Source organism: Huiozyma naganishii, chromosome 11 (genome assembly GCF_000348985.1).
Source record: "Huiozyma naganishii CBS 8797 chromosome 11, complete genome".
In the NCBI taxonomy this organism is placed as follows: domain Eukaryota; kingdom Fungi; phylum Ascomycota; class Saccharomycetes; order Saccharomycetales; family Saccharomycetaceae; genus Huiozyma; species Huiozyma naganishii.
The window spans coordinates 124,315-136,905 of record NC_035932.1 but is presented as its reverse complement, the minus strand read 5'-3'; the positions used below and the strand labels follow the sequence as shown (position 1 = coordinate 136,905).

Genomic DNA, 12,591 nt, shown 5'->3' with positions numbered 1-12,591 from the left:
AAAAATGACATACATTCGCTTTCTGTACATCTCCATTATTTTTGAACGGTATACTAGTAATACTATTCAATCTATCTATCTATCTATCTCTTTTTTTATAGGATCCTTTCATTATAATCTGATATAAAGATCCCCTTATGTAGTTCGTTTCATTTTCTGATTGATTAAGAATCGACATCTTCAGCGGAACTTTCTGTGCCACCAAACACTGTGAGAACAAATTATACATCTCTCTTTGTAATGGACTGATAAACCACCTCGTTAAGAAATACACAACTAACCAGAAACTGTTTTGTTTCAGTGGTTTGATCCCAATTCTTGAATATTAGATATTTTGTCTAAAGCATATATACTTTCTTAACGACATTCTATTTCTCTTCATTTAGACAGTTCAATCTTTTTTCATTTAAAAATCATAAGGAGAGTATACCTGAACTGGACCACCACCTACTCTATCTATATATGTTTCTGAGCCGTTTCACTATACATTTCGGATTCAGTTTTGTAGACAAATCATATTTCCCTCAACTGGTAAGTTCTTTCGAATCCCAGCTCTCGCCGATAACTCGTTATTATTCCCTACCCTGAAAACATACATATACAGACTCAGAGGGAGACGTAAGTTCAGGTATTTTTATTAGGTCAGTATTACATTTACACAATTTAGTTATACTACAAGAGTTATCGACTGGGGTCATATTTGAGTCAACGGTTTCTCCTCATTTCCCGAATCACTAGAATCCGTGACCTGCAAAGCGGCGGCTCTCTCTTCCTGATTTAACGTTGCCACCTGATCAATTTTTCGTTGAGGAATAACGCTTTCTATGGCCTCTTTCCAATCGTGATTGTCAAAGTACTTGAGCATTAGCTGAACGACGTGACCAGTAGTTAGTACTTGTCTCCCATCCAATTTAACGTATTTTGTTAAAGGTAATCTTTTCGGAGTGATGGTCATGTCTTTCGCCTTGTTTAAACACAGCTCTTTGTGCCGATTTTTATCAACGATACCACCAATTATATATGTGGTTCCAGGTTCCAGCGTCTCCAGCTCGTCCTCCGTGTCTGCGGTCAAATAGACAAGATTGGAGCGCTCCTTTTCAGCAATGATGTCATTTTCGTGAAAGCTAAAGTGATCCCAGCTTTTGTGATTTGAGTCCTTCAACCCAACATTGAACCTGGTAGCCAAACGTTTGTCGAAAGACGATACGTCGACCTCCGCATAATGATCTGCCCTTCTGTTCGCGGAATATGCTCTAGTAATCTGGTTTGACAGACTCACAATTTCCTTGTCGTTCATTAAATCATCGAACCCACAATCAATTATCAATTTCATTCCAGAGTCAGTTTGGTTGATGTTAATGCGTGGGATCCTCACGAGTTCCTCTGGAAGAGGCTCACCTCTCGCTTCATACTCCTTGATAATTTCTCTTCTGCGCTCCTTCGCTTTCCGTCTCTTATCACGTCTCCGCGCAGCATACACCTCTTTGTTTAATTCGAACTGCTTCAACTTCCACTGTCTCTTCCACTGTTTCTTGGAAATACCAGTGGGTTTTGGTGGAACATCGCAAGTAATTCTTCTCTTTGCACTACTCTCACCTTCTGACATAGTAGCAACCCTACAGAAACAGGCCCGATCTGCCGAACAAGATCTTGAATCTTGTACTTAACCGCAAGTCGTAAGGCATCGCTGTCAAAAATTTTTCACTTTTTTTTGCTATTATTTTTGAGTAGTTTTTGGCATCTTGATTGACTGTTAAAGGTTAGGGCCTATCGTGATCCAGGAAGGTTCTGGTTCACAGTCATTGAAAGACCCTGACACTGTCAGACGTGTGCTAGAAAATGTCACTAAAGTTGGAACTTCCCTGGGTGGAGAAGTATAGACCGCACAAACTTGATGACATTGTCGGGAACGAGGACACTATCGAGCGGTTGAAGGAGATCGTGAAGGATGGGAACATGCCACATATGATTATTTCTGGGCTGCCCGGTATAGGTAAAACGACATCAATTCAGTGTCTTGCTAACGAAATGCTTGGCGAGAAGCTTCTCGGGTCTGCTGTCTTGGAGCTGAACGCTTCAGACGACAGAGGTATTGACGTGGTAAGGAATCAGATCAAACATTTTGCACAAGTTAAGTGCCATTTACCACCAGGGAAGCATAAGATTGTTATCCTGGACGAGGCAGACTCGATGACCTCAGGTGCACAACAGGCTCTGCGGAGAACTATGGAATTGTACTCGAATACGACAAGATTCGCGTTTGCGTGCAATCAATCTAATAAGATTATCGAACCCCTACAGAGTAGATGTGCTATCTTGCGTTACTCTAAATTGAATGACGAACAAGTTCTAAAAAGGTTGCTACAGATTATCAAGCTAGAGGACGTCCAATATACGAACGATGGTCTCGAAGCTATAATATTTACTGCAGAAGGTGACATGAGACAGGCGATTAATAATTTACAAAGTACGGCTGCGGGCCACGGTCTAGTCAACGGAGATAATGTGTTCCGGATTGTCGACTCGCCCCATCCGCTGATAGTCAAAAAAATGCTTCTGGCTGAGCAATTCGACGACGCTTTGGCAATTTTAAAGAAAGAACTGTGGGATAAAGGTTACTCAGCTGTGGACATTGTGACAACCTGCTTCAGAGTGACCAAGTCACTGTTCCAAGTGAAGGAGGCCAAAAGGCTGGAAATGATGAAGGAAATTGGGATCACCCACATGAGAATATTAGAAGGGGTAGGTACATATTTGCAATTGGCTGCAATGGTAGCCAGAATTCATAAACTGGTGTAAAAATTACCTCTCTATATATATACATACCAATTACGATCAGTAAGGTGTCCTCCAAGGCCACATCAAAAAACTCTTCCCAAAAATACGTTTGCCTAAGGGAAAGATAATGTGCTTTGTAGCTAGGCCTCTTCGTTGATTTTTTGGCGTTTAAAGTTTCATGATTAATCATATCTGGTTTACAGGTGCGTGTAATAAAAGACAAAACAAAAGGTGAGAATTGCACATTTCCAATGGATCTAACTCCTTCGCAACAGCGTGTGATTCATTTTCCTTTTAATGAAGCGACAACCTTAGAAGTACAAGCCGGACCTGGCTCAGGCAAGACTTGGACCCTTTTGAACAAAGTCTACCATTTGATAGAGGAACAACATGTGAAAGCAGATGAAATACTTATCCTATCACTAACGAACAAGGCTGTGGACAATATAGTTGAAAAACTGCTAGGCGTTTACTTGGGAAAGGAGGGGCAGGGTCATCTGCCACGGATTGAGGAGAAGGTCGATCAGATCGGTATCTACACGATCCATGGAATGGCGAATCGTATAGTAGTAGAAAACGATGGCATCATCAACATAATCGAGGAAAATGGTTGGAGAGGATTGACAAAGTTGCTACCGGCCTTGAGAAGCAATGGCGACAAAAACAAGGAAGCATTGACCGAGTCAATAAACCCAAAGTTGTTAGAAAGGTTACTACAGAATTATAAAGTTAAGAAGGACAATAATGCTAACTCCTCAGCGAGAGACGCTTTAGCTGAGATGGTGAAAATTATGAAAGAGTGTAAAGTTCTCACCAACGAAGATTTGATTTTACGAGCAATGGAGCTTCTTAATGAAAAAGTTAGAAGTGACACCTCGGCAAGTGAGGACTTTACGAGCCAATTATTGAATAAGTTCAAAGTAGTATTAATTGATGAAGTACAGGACCTTTATCCTCTTTTGTCACCTTTGATCACTCAGGTTGTTAAAGGGAAACAGCTGATAATGTTTGGAGACACCAACCAAAGTATCTATGAATTCATGGGCCACAATGAAAGTGTCATCAAGGATCTCAGGGAGATTCATAAGGCAGAACAATCGCAAACTTTTCATCTCTATGACAATTTTAGAAACACCCCTGAGATTATACAGACTGCAACACAAGTACTCCGTGCTAGTAAGCGAAAGACATTTGAGACTTCCGAGCTAATTTTAAAGGAGAAGACTGATGTACAGCCGCAATTGATTAATTTTACCAATACCACAGCTCAACTGGATTTTTTGTCTGCCGAAATCACAAAACTTGTATGCGCGTCTGCTCGATTCAACGACATTTCAATCTTGTCCAGAACCCACGAACACCTGCAAACAATTGCACAACATTTGAGTGCATACAATATACCTTATGAAAAGTTAACTTCCCAACCGGATTGGATCCGTGACCCAAGAATCCAATTCATCACAGACATATTGAAAGTTGTGGTCTTAACGGGTGACTCGCATTGGCAGAGTGATTTCAGTATCATTGTTACTTTAGGCGCTTTACGTGGTGTAGGTAGCAGGACTCTACAGACGCTGTATTCTACCAGCACTCTTGCTAATATGACGCTTTGGAGATACATCACTGAGGTAACGAGGAAACAGTGGGGGACTGTCATTACAAACAAGTTGAAGATCGAGGAATACGTCCAAATCTTGCGACCAGTAGTGGAAAGCAGAGTTTATTCCCAGATGAACGACCCCATAGAAATACTGACCGAATTGTGTGAAATGGTTTACCGACTAGACTGCCCCCTGTTCCAGTTTAAATCAAGGCAAGAGATCGATGACTTCCAAGCAAGTCTCGAACAGATGCTAACCGTACTAAAGCTTTGCTCTACAAACAAGCCTGAGGGAATAAGCTTGGTGAAATGGTTTTTGGAGACATATTTCGACCAAAGCGGTATATACCATCATACCAGACTAGCCTCGGAGGCGACAGGCATCGGTTCAGTCAAACTATCGACCATCCACTCTTCGAAAGGTTTAGAATTCCCGATTTCGTTCGTTGTCGGGAATCCGAGGGGGAACAACTTCCCGATGGATGACAACACATTGTACGTTGGCATGACCAGGGCAAGAAACCTACTGTACCTGGTAAACGTAAACCATCCAAGAATAGTGCCGTGGGAGTTCAAACCACCGGTTAACATCATCGAACAGCCCAAATTTTGGGAATACTACAATAGGGATCTGGCCCGCAGCTGGACCCCCAAACAAACCAACAAGATGGCATACCAAACACTTTCGAACAAATATGGTCTTCGCCAATATTCAACGTGCTGTCGCCATCTAAGAAGATGTTTCAAAGTGTTGAGATAGACACATTTCGTGTGGTGCCAGTAAAGAAACATTCAAAGCAGAAAAAAATAATAAAATCTGTTGTAAACTGGAATCAGACCCTCAATTCATCCTTCAAGAGCACTTTAGAGAGTGTAGGGGAGGCAGAGTCGTGAAGAGATTGGTAGTTGTGATGGTAATGGTGGCGGTCAATTCATATATGTGGAGATCAAGGGTAGTTTCTGTGAGTGGTGCATTGCACAGACACCTTGCTAGGAATTCTGTGCGTTTCCACTCCCTAAAAGCTGCTTCCAGTCTGGACGGCAGCGCTGGGACATCGAGTGATGAGCTTTCGCATTTCAAGAGTTTGGCACCTAGCTGGTGGGATACAGAAGGCTCGCAGAGGTTGCTACATCAGATGAACCTGATGCGAATGGATTTCATCCAGAGGAACCTGAGAGCGCTGGAAACGGTTGAGGATGCGGACACGTTTATCCCCGGATACAACTACCAAGAATTCTTACCCAAGAGTGTTTCCAAGATAGTTAACCAAGAGTGGGATCAGAAAGTCAGCGATCTGTTGAAGAAGAAGCAATTGTCTGTTCTGGATGTTGGTTGCGGCGGCGGTATCCTTTCTGAATCGATGGCTCGGTTGCCCTTTGTCAAACACGTCCGGGGAATTGATCTGACCGAGGACTGTATCCTAATCGCGCAAGTACACGCATCCTCCGATCCGTCGTTGAATGGTAAACTGGATTACAAGGTGGAATCTCTGGATAAAGTTCATGGTAAGTTTGACATTGTAGGCTGTTTTGAAATGCTGGAGCACGTTAGCAGACCAGATATTATTCTGGAACATTGTTGGAATAGGTTGAACCAAGATGGTGTGTTATTTTTAAGTACTATCAACAGAGGGTTTGTCTCTTGGTTCACGACTATTTTTGTGGCCGAGAACGTCCTCGGGATTGTGCCCAGGGGGACACACCAACTCAAGAAGTTCATAAAGGCGCAAGAAGTGGTCGAATGGTTTAACAAAAAACACGCGAAAGAATTTAAAATCCTCGATCTCAAGGGTACCATGTTTGTCCCGATGAATGGCTGGGTCGAACATGACTGCACATCCGTGGGGAACTACATCATGGCAATACAAAAACTGCACTGATGTTGCTTGAAACTCGATATTGTAACACATAAAATTGCTAAGTTTTAAATTTAAGAAAGAACGAAAAATTTTCTTTCTTTCTTTGTTTTGCTTTCACAGTTGCTTATTGATGAGCGTCTCTCTAATAGCTATCTCAAGTTTTGGAAGATAGTTACGACAGTGTGTAGACGATGAGCACAGAAGACCAGGTGGACAAAGTTGCGGAACAGGTAGCGCAGTTGGGAGCCGATCCCTCGAAAACCGAAAAGGACCAGGTTGTGACCCCATGGAACGTTGAAGGTGCTGTAGACGACAGTGGGAATGCACAAGCCATTGATTACGACAAGCTGATTACGCAATTCGGTACTAAGGCTGTGGGCGAAGAGACACTAAAGAGATTCACCGAGGTGACTGGTCATGAGCCACACCACTTCTTACGTAAGGGTTACTTCTTCTCGGAACGTGATTTCAACAAGATCTTGGATCTGTACGAACACGGGGAACCTTTCTTCTTGTACACTGGGAGAGGTCCATCCAGTGACTCCATGCACATGGGTCACATGATTCCCTTTATCTTTACGAAATGGCTACAGGACGTTTTTGACGTTCCCCTGGTGATCGAATTGACTGACGATGAAAAGTTCTTGTTCAAGCATAAATTAACAATCCAAGATGTCAAAAAATTCTCTAAGGACAACGCGAAAGATATCATTGCTGTTGGGTTCAATCCTGAAAACACGTTTATTTTCTCTGATTTGGAATATATGGGCGGTGGATTTTACGAAACGGTTGTTCGTATCTCGAGACAAATAACAGGGTCCACTGCTAAAGCTGTGTTTGGGTTTACCGATTCTGACTGTATCGGTAAATTTCATTTTGCATCGATTCAAATTGCTTCCTCATTCCCAAGCTCTTTCCCAGGTATCTTGGACCTTCCAGAAAAAACTCAGTGTTTGATTCCTTGCGCGATCGACCAAGACCCTTACTTTAGAGTCTGTAGGGATGTAGCTGAGAAGTTGAGGTACGCCAAGCCTGCTCTATTACACTCGAAGTTTTTCCCCGCGTTGCAAGGCTCGTCGACCAAGATGTCTGCGTCCGATGACACCTCTGCCATCTTTTTGACGGATACAGCAAAACAGATCCAAAAGAAGATCAACAAGTACGCCTTCAGTGGTGGTCAGATGTCCATTGACTTGCACAGGAAACTGGGTGGTAACCCAGATATTGATATTGCGTACCAATACTTGAAGTTTTTCAAAGACGACGACGCCTTGTTGAAAGACTGCTACGAAAAATACAAGACGGGTGAATTGCTGTCCGGCGAGATGAAGAAACTGTGCATTGAAGTGCTACAAGAGTTTGTCAAGGGGTTCCAAGAGCGCAGGAACACCATCGACGACGACTTGGTTGCTAGTTTCATGAAACCACACAAACTAGTTTGGGGAAAGAAGGAAAGACTAGTTGCCCCCAAGAAGAGAGAGCCAAAGACGAAGAGTAAGGGCAAAAAATAAGGTCTTTTTAAGTGAAAGTTACCAAATGACAGAACACGATCATTCATTCATTAAATAGTGACTATGTATAGAAAGAAGGGTGGAGGGGTGATCCACGCTGAGTAGAGCTGGCAATCATTTATATACTATGATACAAATACGATTAGACAGGAGAAAGAGCTAGTTTAATGGCTCTTCAAGTATTCTGCCAATTCCTCGATGGAGATTAGCGGGATACCGTGCTCCTTCCCGAATTCGACACAGTCTGCCAACCTCATCATTGACCCGTCAGAGTCCTTGACCAATTCACCAATCACACCCACTGGTGGCAAGCCCGCAAGCTTACACAAGTCTACAGAGGCCTCTGTGTGGCCCCTTCTCTCCAAAACACCGTTGTCCGCTGCTCTTAGTGGGCAGATGTGGCCCGGTTTCAAAAAATCCGTGGCCTTGGCACCAGGGGTACTCAACGATTTGCAAGTGAGAGCCCTGTCGTGTGCAGAAATACCAGTGGTGGTCCCCTCGGCGACATCCACGGTAATAGTGTATGCGGTCCCATGTCTGTCATCCGCGTTGGAAACGCACTTCACGCTCTGTCTTAGCAGGGGCAAGTCCAAATGGTCAGCCAATTCGTTGCTCATCGGGGCACACACGTACCCTGACGAGTAGCGCACTAGAAATGCCATTTCCTTTGCAGTGATGTTAGCAGCGGCACAGATCAAGTCGCCCTCGTTTTCACGGCTGTCGTCATCCATCACTATGACAAACTTGTTCTGCTTGAAATGAGGGATCACCTCTTCAATTGGCATGAAATTACTGTTGGTCATCTTGGTTTTTCGTCTTGGTGGTCCGCGTTAGTGTGTGTGTGTGTGTGTGTAGTGTAGCGAGTTCTAACTTGCTTATATCAACTACCATCTGTACAAGCATTACTGCTTACTCATAGTATCAATTGAAATTCTGCAAAATGAAGAAAAAAAAAAGAAATAAATATCTGATTACATAAAATTTCATAGGCACAGCGGAGATAACAGAAATCCCCTATCTTTTATGCTTTTCTTATCTCCAATTAGGGCTTGGCTGAAAGAGGAAATACCCAGGTAACAAACCCTAAAGTGTTACCCGGAGAGAAAAGTAAGTTTAAAGCCCTAACTTTTAAAAAACAGTTGTAAAAGCCCTAAACTATTACCCGGATTTTGATTTTTTTATATATTATTTTTGGCGCATCGTCTGTCACTTACGCTCTTTACAGTTACCATTGAAGCTGACAGTTCTGTCGAATTGGTCTGGTAGAAGACATACCAGCAACACACACAATGGTAGATCGGTGAGAACACTGCCTGCGATTGTGTGCGTGTGTGTTTATGTAGCTGCGCAATTGTTAGCATGATGATATAAATTACGAAATTTTTCAGACGTTAGACTTCTGAATGAGGGGAATTAGACCTCCCCTTCAGGAAGATAACCGTACAAGATATCTGACCTCTTTGCAACCTCCTCTTGTCTTGTACCTACTTGTAAGCCCACCCATTCTTCTTGGTACAACAGTGAAAAGTTTTCGCTCTCTCTCTATAAGTATGGAATATTTGTATGGTGAAAAGATGAAAAAGATACAGATGAGAGACTGTACTTGTTCGATATGGCTGTGCAGCGTGGATGAACAAGATCCTTTCGTTGAAGCGAGGTCTGCAGCAACACACATCAAAGATGTTTTCAGAGGTCATCTCATTCCCGGTCGACTACGTCCCGGACTGTAAGCTCACTAAGTGGGTTTCAAAGAGAACTGGGTTGCAATTGATCCATATAGATTACAAGTCATCGCCTCTGGTGCAAGGCTATTTTGCATTGGCTACAGAGTGTCCCAATGATTCAGGTGCACCACACACGCTGGAGCACCTTGTGTTCATGGGGTCCAAACAGTACCCGTACAAGGGTCTTCTCGACACAGCAGGTAATCTGTGCATGTCCTCTACTAACGCATGGACAGCTACGGACCACACGGCGTACTCACTCACGACCGCTGGGTGGGAAGGATTTGCCAAATTGCTCCCCGTGTACCTCGACCATGTGCTATTCCCGACGCTGACAGACGACGCCTGCGTCACTGAGGTGCACCACATCGACCCGGAGAACTTGTCCGACAAAGGTGTTGTCTACAGTGAGATGGACGCCATAGAAAACCAAAGTTGGTTTATTACCAACTTGGCCATGCAAAGACTGGTGCACCCAAATGGCAGTGGGTACAGAAGTGAAACAGGTGGGCTCACCCACCAATTGCGTGACCTAACCAACGAACAGATTAGACAGTTCCATAAAGACATGTACTCATCCGATAACCTGTGTCTAATCATCACTGGGAATTTGGATTCACAGGAACTACTGAATATCGTTCAACAATGGGACGACACTTTGACTGCAAAAGTGGACGAGCAAAGACGTAGACCATTTATAGACACACCGCTGTCCCAGATCCCAGCATCGAACACCACGTTACAAGAGACCTCCGTTGAGTTCCCAGAACTAGACGAATCACAAGGTGAGGTCATGCTTACTTGGATTGGGGAATCCTACTTTGACTACGTGAATGACCTGGCCGTCACGATTTTAATGGAGTATTTCACGGAAACAGCCGTGGCGCCGTTCACCAAACAGTTGGTAGAAATTGATGACCCACTAGCGACAAGCGTCGAATACTGGACTGACGATTATATGCGCACAATTGTAAACATCTCCATGCGCGGTGTCCCCACAGACAGCTTGGAAGAGGCCAAATTAAAATTGCTCGAGATCCTCGCGTCGCACCAAATTGACCTGACAAGAATGAAACAAGTCATAGATACCGCCAAATGGGAGTACATTATCAGAAGCGAAAAGGCTCCGGAAAATACCATTTTGAATACTTGTATCACTGATTTTCTGTACGGTAACAACGACGGAAGCTCTTTGAGAGCCTCTGTGGCAACGTTGAGCGACTATACACTTCTCATGGATTGGAATGTGGACCAATGGCAGGCTTTGTTGGACCGTGTATTTATTGCAAACAAACCGCATATCGTTGTTGGAAGACCAAGTGCAACTCTCTATGAACAAATTGAGAAGGACAATGAGCTTTTGTTGAAGGAGAGGGAGAACAAACTTACTCCTGAGGAAAGGAAAAAGATTTTGGATCTTTTGACTAATGCCAAATTGCACAATGACATCAAGATTCCAAAGAGTATATTGACAGGTTTTGAAATAGAGAATCCAACCACCTGTGTGAACTTTACCAAGACTAAAAGTGTAACACCTTTGCCAGAATACCAGTTTAATGACACAAACGATAACTTGACCAAAGAACTCATTACTATGAAACCGCAAGATTTCCCCATGTTTATTCATTTGGAACACTTCCACGCACAGTTCATCGAGTTTCATTGTATTTTGAATACAGCAGTTATCAAAGATGAGACACTACTTCCATTTTTCCATGTCTTTGATAGACTGTTTTCAATGCCTATGTTGTTGGATAATGGCGAAATTTTACCCTTTGAAGATGTTGTGTCGAAATTGAACTCGGAGACGGTGGATGCACAAATCTCTCTCGGTGTGCAAGGCACATTTCCTGATCTGATCGATATTAGAGTTAGATGCAAGTGCGAGGAATATTCTCAGGCGGTCGACTGGGTCAAGCACGTGCTGTTTGACATGCACTTCGATGAAACTCGTGTTAGCGTTTTGCTAGAAAATTACTTAAACTCCATTGTTGAATTGAAGAGAGAAGGGGATGTCATGTTGCAATCGATCACCAACAGAAATTTGTTCACAGAAAGAAGCATCCAGAAGTCTGCTGACCCTCTGTTTGTTGAAGACACGCTGAAGCAGATTTTAGACGACATCAAAGATGGCAAATTTGAAAACTGTATCCTACCAAAGCTTGAAACGATGAGAAGTCATTTAAGGCGCCAGTTTGATAAATTCCATTTGTTGGTCTTAGGTGATATGGAAAAAATTAAAAGTGAGTTGTACACAGCATGGGGACCATTAATCAAGCAGATCGGCACTACGGAAGAACAACATTTGACTCGTATCCCCGTAACTCCTAAACCCTTGAATTCTATCTCGGATATATGCAAAAATCCATCACAAAGGGCTTTCATTATTACCACACCTGGTTCAGAATCTTCGTACATGAAAACAGTCACCAAAGTGCCTTTTGATCTGGACTACTACCATCCAGATTATGCTGCTGTCTCCCTGGCGTCCGAATATTTGCAGTGCGTCGAGGGGCCATTCTGGAACGGTATCCGTGGCTCCGGTTTGGCGTATGGTGCCAACATGATCAAGAAGCCAGAGATCAACACCTGGGAGTTCAGCGTCTACCGTGGGGCAGATGTCATCAAATGTTACGAAACAGGGAGAGCTACAGTCGAAAACTTCGCCAATGGTGTTGAGGCATTCGATCGCCAACTAATCATGGGTGCCTTGAGTTCGATTATCAACACAATCGCATCTATAGAGAACGGTTACCTTGCCACTGGTATCAGCAAGTTCATTGACGAGTTTATCTTAGAGAGGGGCACTAAATTCACGGAGGATTACCTAAGGAGACTTTCAGAGGTTACTGTTGAAGATCTACAACGCGTAATGAAACAGTATCTGATCAACCTATTCGATTCCGAGAAAAGTGTCGTATTTGTCAGTTGTCATCCATCTAAGTTGGAATCGATACAAGAATTCCTAGAAGGCGAAGGGTTTACTATTGAATTAGAAGAACTGGAGGATGACGAGGATGAAGATGTCAGCAGTTCTGATGAAGATTAGCGAACACCCGTATGGATGATCCTCGAGGTATTGTGTTACTGGATATTGGTTTGATATAACGTACACTCAT

General features: G+C 43.2%; 7 protein-coding genes across 7 annotated transcripts; 5 read left to right on the top strand and 2 right to left on the bottom strand.

Moving 5' to 3' along the window:
• Positions 1–694: 694 nt before the first annotated feature.
• Positions 695–1,606, bottom strand: TRM10 (tRNA (guanine(9)-N(1))-methyltransferase; the record flags this gene model as incomplete). The annotated part of the gene is made up of 1 exon (XM_022610387.1): positions 695–1,606. The coding sequence occupies one exon, from the start codon at positions 1,604–1,606 to the stop codon at positions 695–697; it is 912 nt and encodes a 303-aa protein (XP_022466688.1).
• A 233-nt stretch (positions 1,607–1,839) lies between these two features.
• RFC4 (replication factor C subunit 4) lies at positions 1,840–2,799 on the top strand (the record flags this gene model as incomplete). Its single annotated transcript, XM_022610386.1, has 1 exon — positions 1,840–2,799. One exon carries the CDS (start codon positions 1,840–1,842, stop codon positions 2,797–2,799), a length of 960 nt encoding a protein of 319 aa, XP_022466687.1.
• A 230-nt stretch (positions 2,800–3,029) lies between these two features.
• On the top strand, positions 3,030–5,138 carry HMI1 (ATP-dependent 3'-5' DNA helicase; the record flags this gene model as incomplete). Its single annotated transcript, XM_022610384.1, has 1 exon — positions 3,030–5,138. The coding sequence occupies one exon, from the start codon at positions 3,030–3,032 to the stop codon at positions 5,136–5,138; it is 2,109 nt and encodes a 702-aa protein (XP_022466686.1).
• Positions 5,139–5,316: 178 nt separating this feature from the next.
• COQ3 (hexaprenyldihydroxybenzoate methyltransferase) lies at positions 5,317–6,258 on the top strand (the record flags this gene model as incomplete). Its single annotated transcript, XM_022610383.1, has 1 exon — positions 5,317–6,258. The coding sequence occupies one exon, from the start codon at positions 5,317–5,319 to the stop codon at positions 6,256–6,258; it is 942 nt and encodes a 313-aa protein (XP_022466685.1).
• Positions 6,259–6,428: 170 nt separating this feature from the next.
• Positions 6,429–7,748, top strand: WRS1 (tryptophan--tRNA ligase WRS1; the record flags this gene model as incomplete). The annotated part of the gene is made up of 1 exon (XM_022610382.1): positions 6,429–7,748. The coding sequence occupies one exon, from the start codon at positions 6,429–6,431 to the stop codon at positions 7,746–7,748; it is 1,320 nt and encodes a 439-aa protein (XP_022466684.1).
• Positions 7,749–7,912: 164 nt separating this feature from the next.
• On the bottom strand, positions 7,913–8,551 carry RIB3 (3,4-dihydroxy-2-butanone-4-phosphate synthase RIB3; the record flags this gene model as incomplete). Its single annotated transcript, XM_022610381.1, has 1 exon — positions 7,913–8,551. One exon carries the CDS (start codon positions 8,549–8,551, stop codon positions 7,913–7,915), a length of 639 nt encoding a protein of 212 aa, XP_022466683.1.
• Positions 8,552–9,428: 877 nt separating this feature from the next.
• SDD3 (Sdd3p) lies at positions 9,429–12,521 on the top strand (the record flags this gene model as incomplete). Its single annotated transcript, XM_022610380.1, has 1 exon — positions 9,429–12,521. One exon carries the CDS (start codon positions 9,429–9,431, stop codon positions 12,519–12,521), a length of 3,093 nt encoding a protein of 1,030 aa, XP_022466682.1.
• Positions 12,522–12,591: the final 70 nt, after the last annotated feature.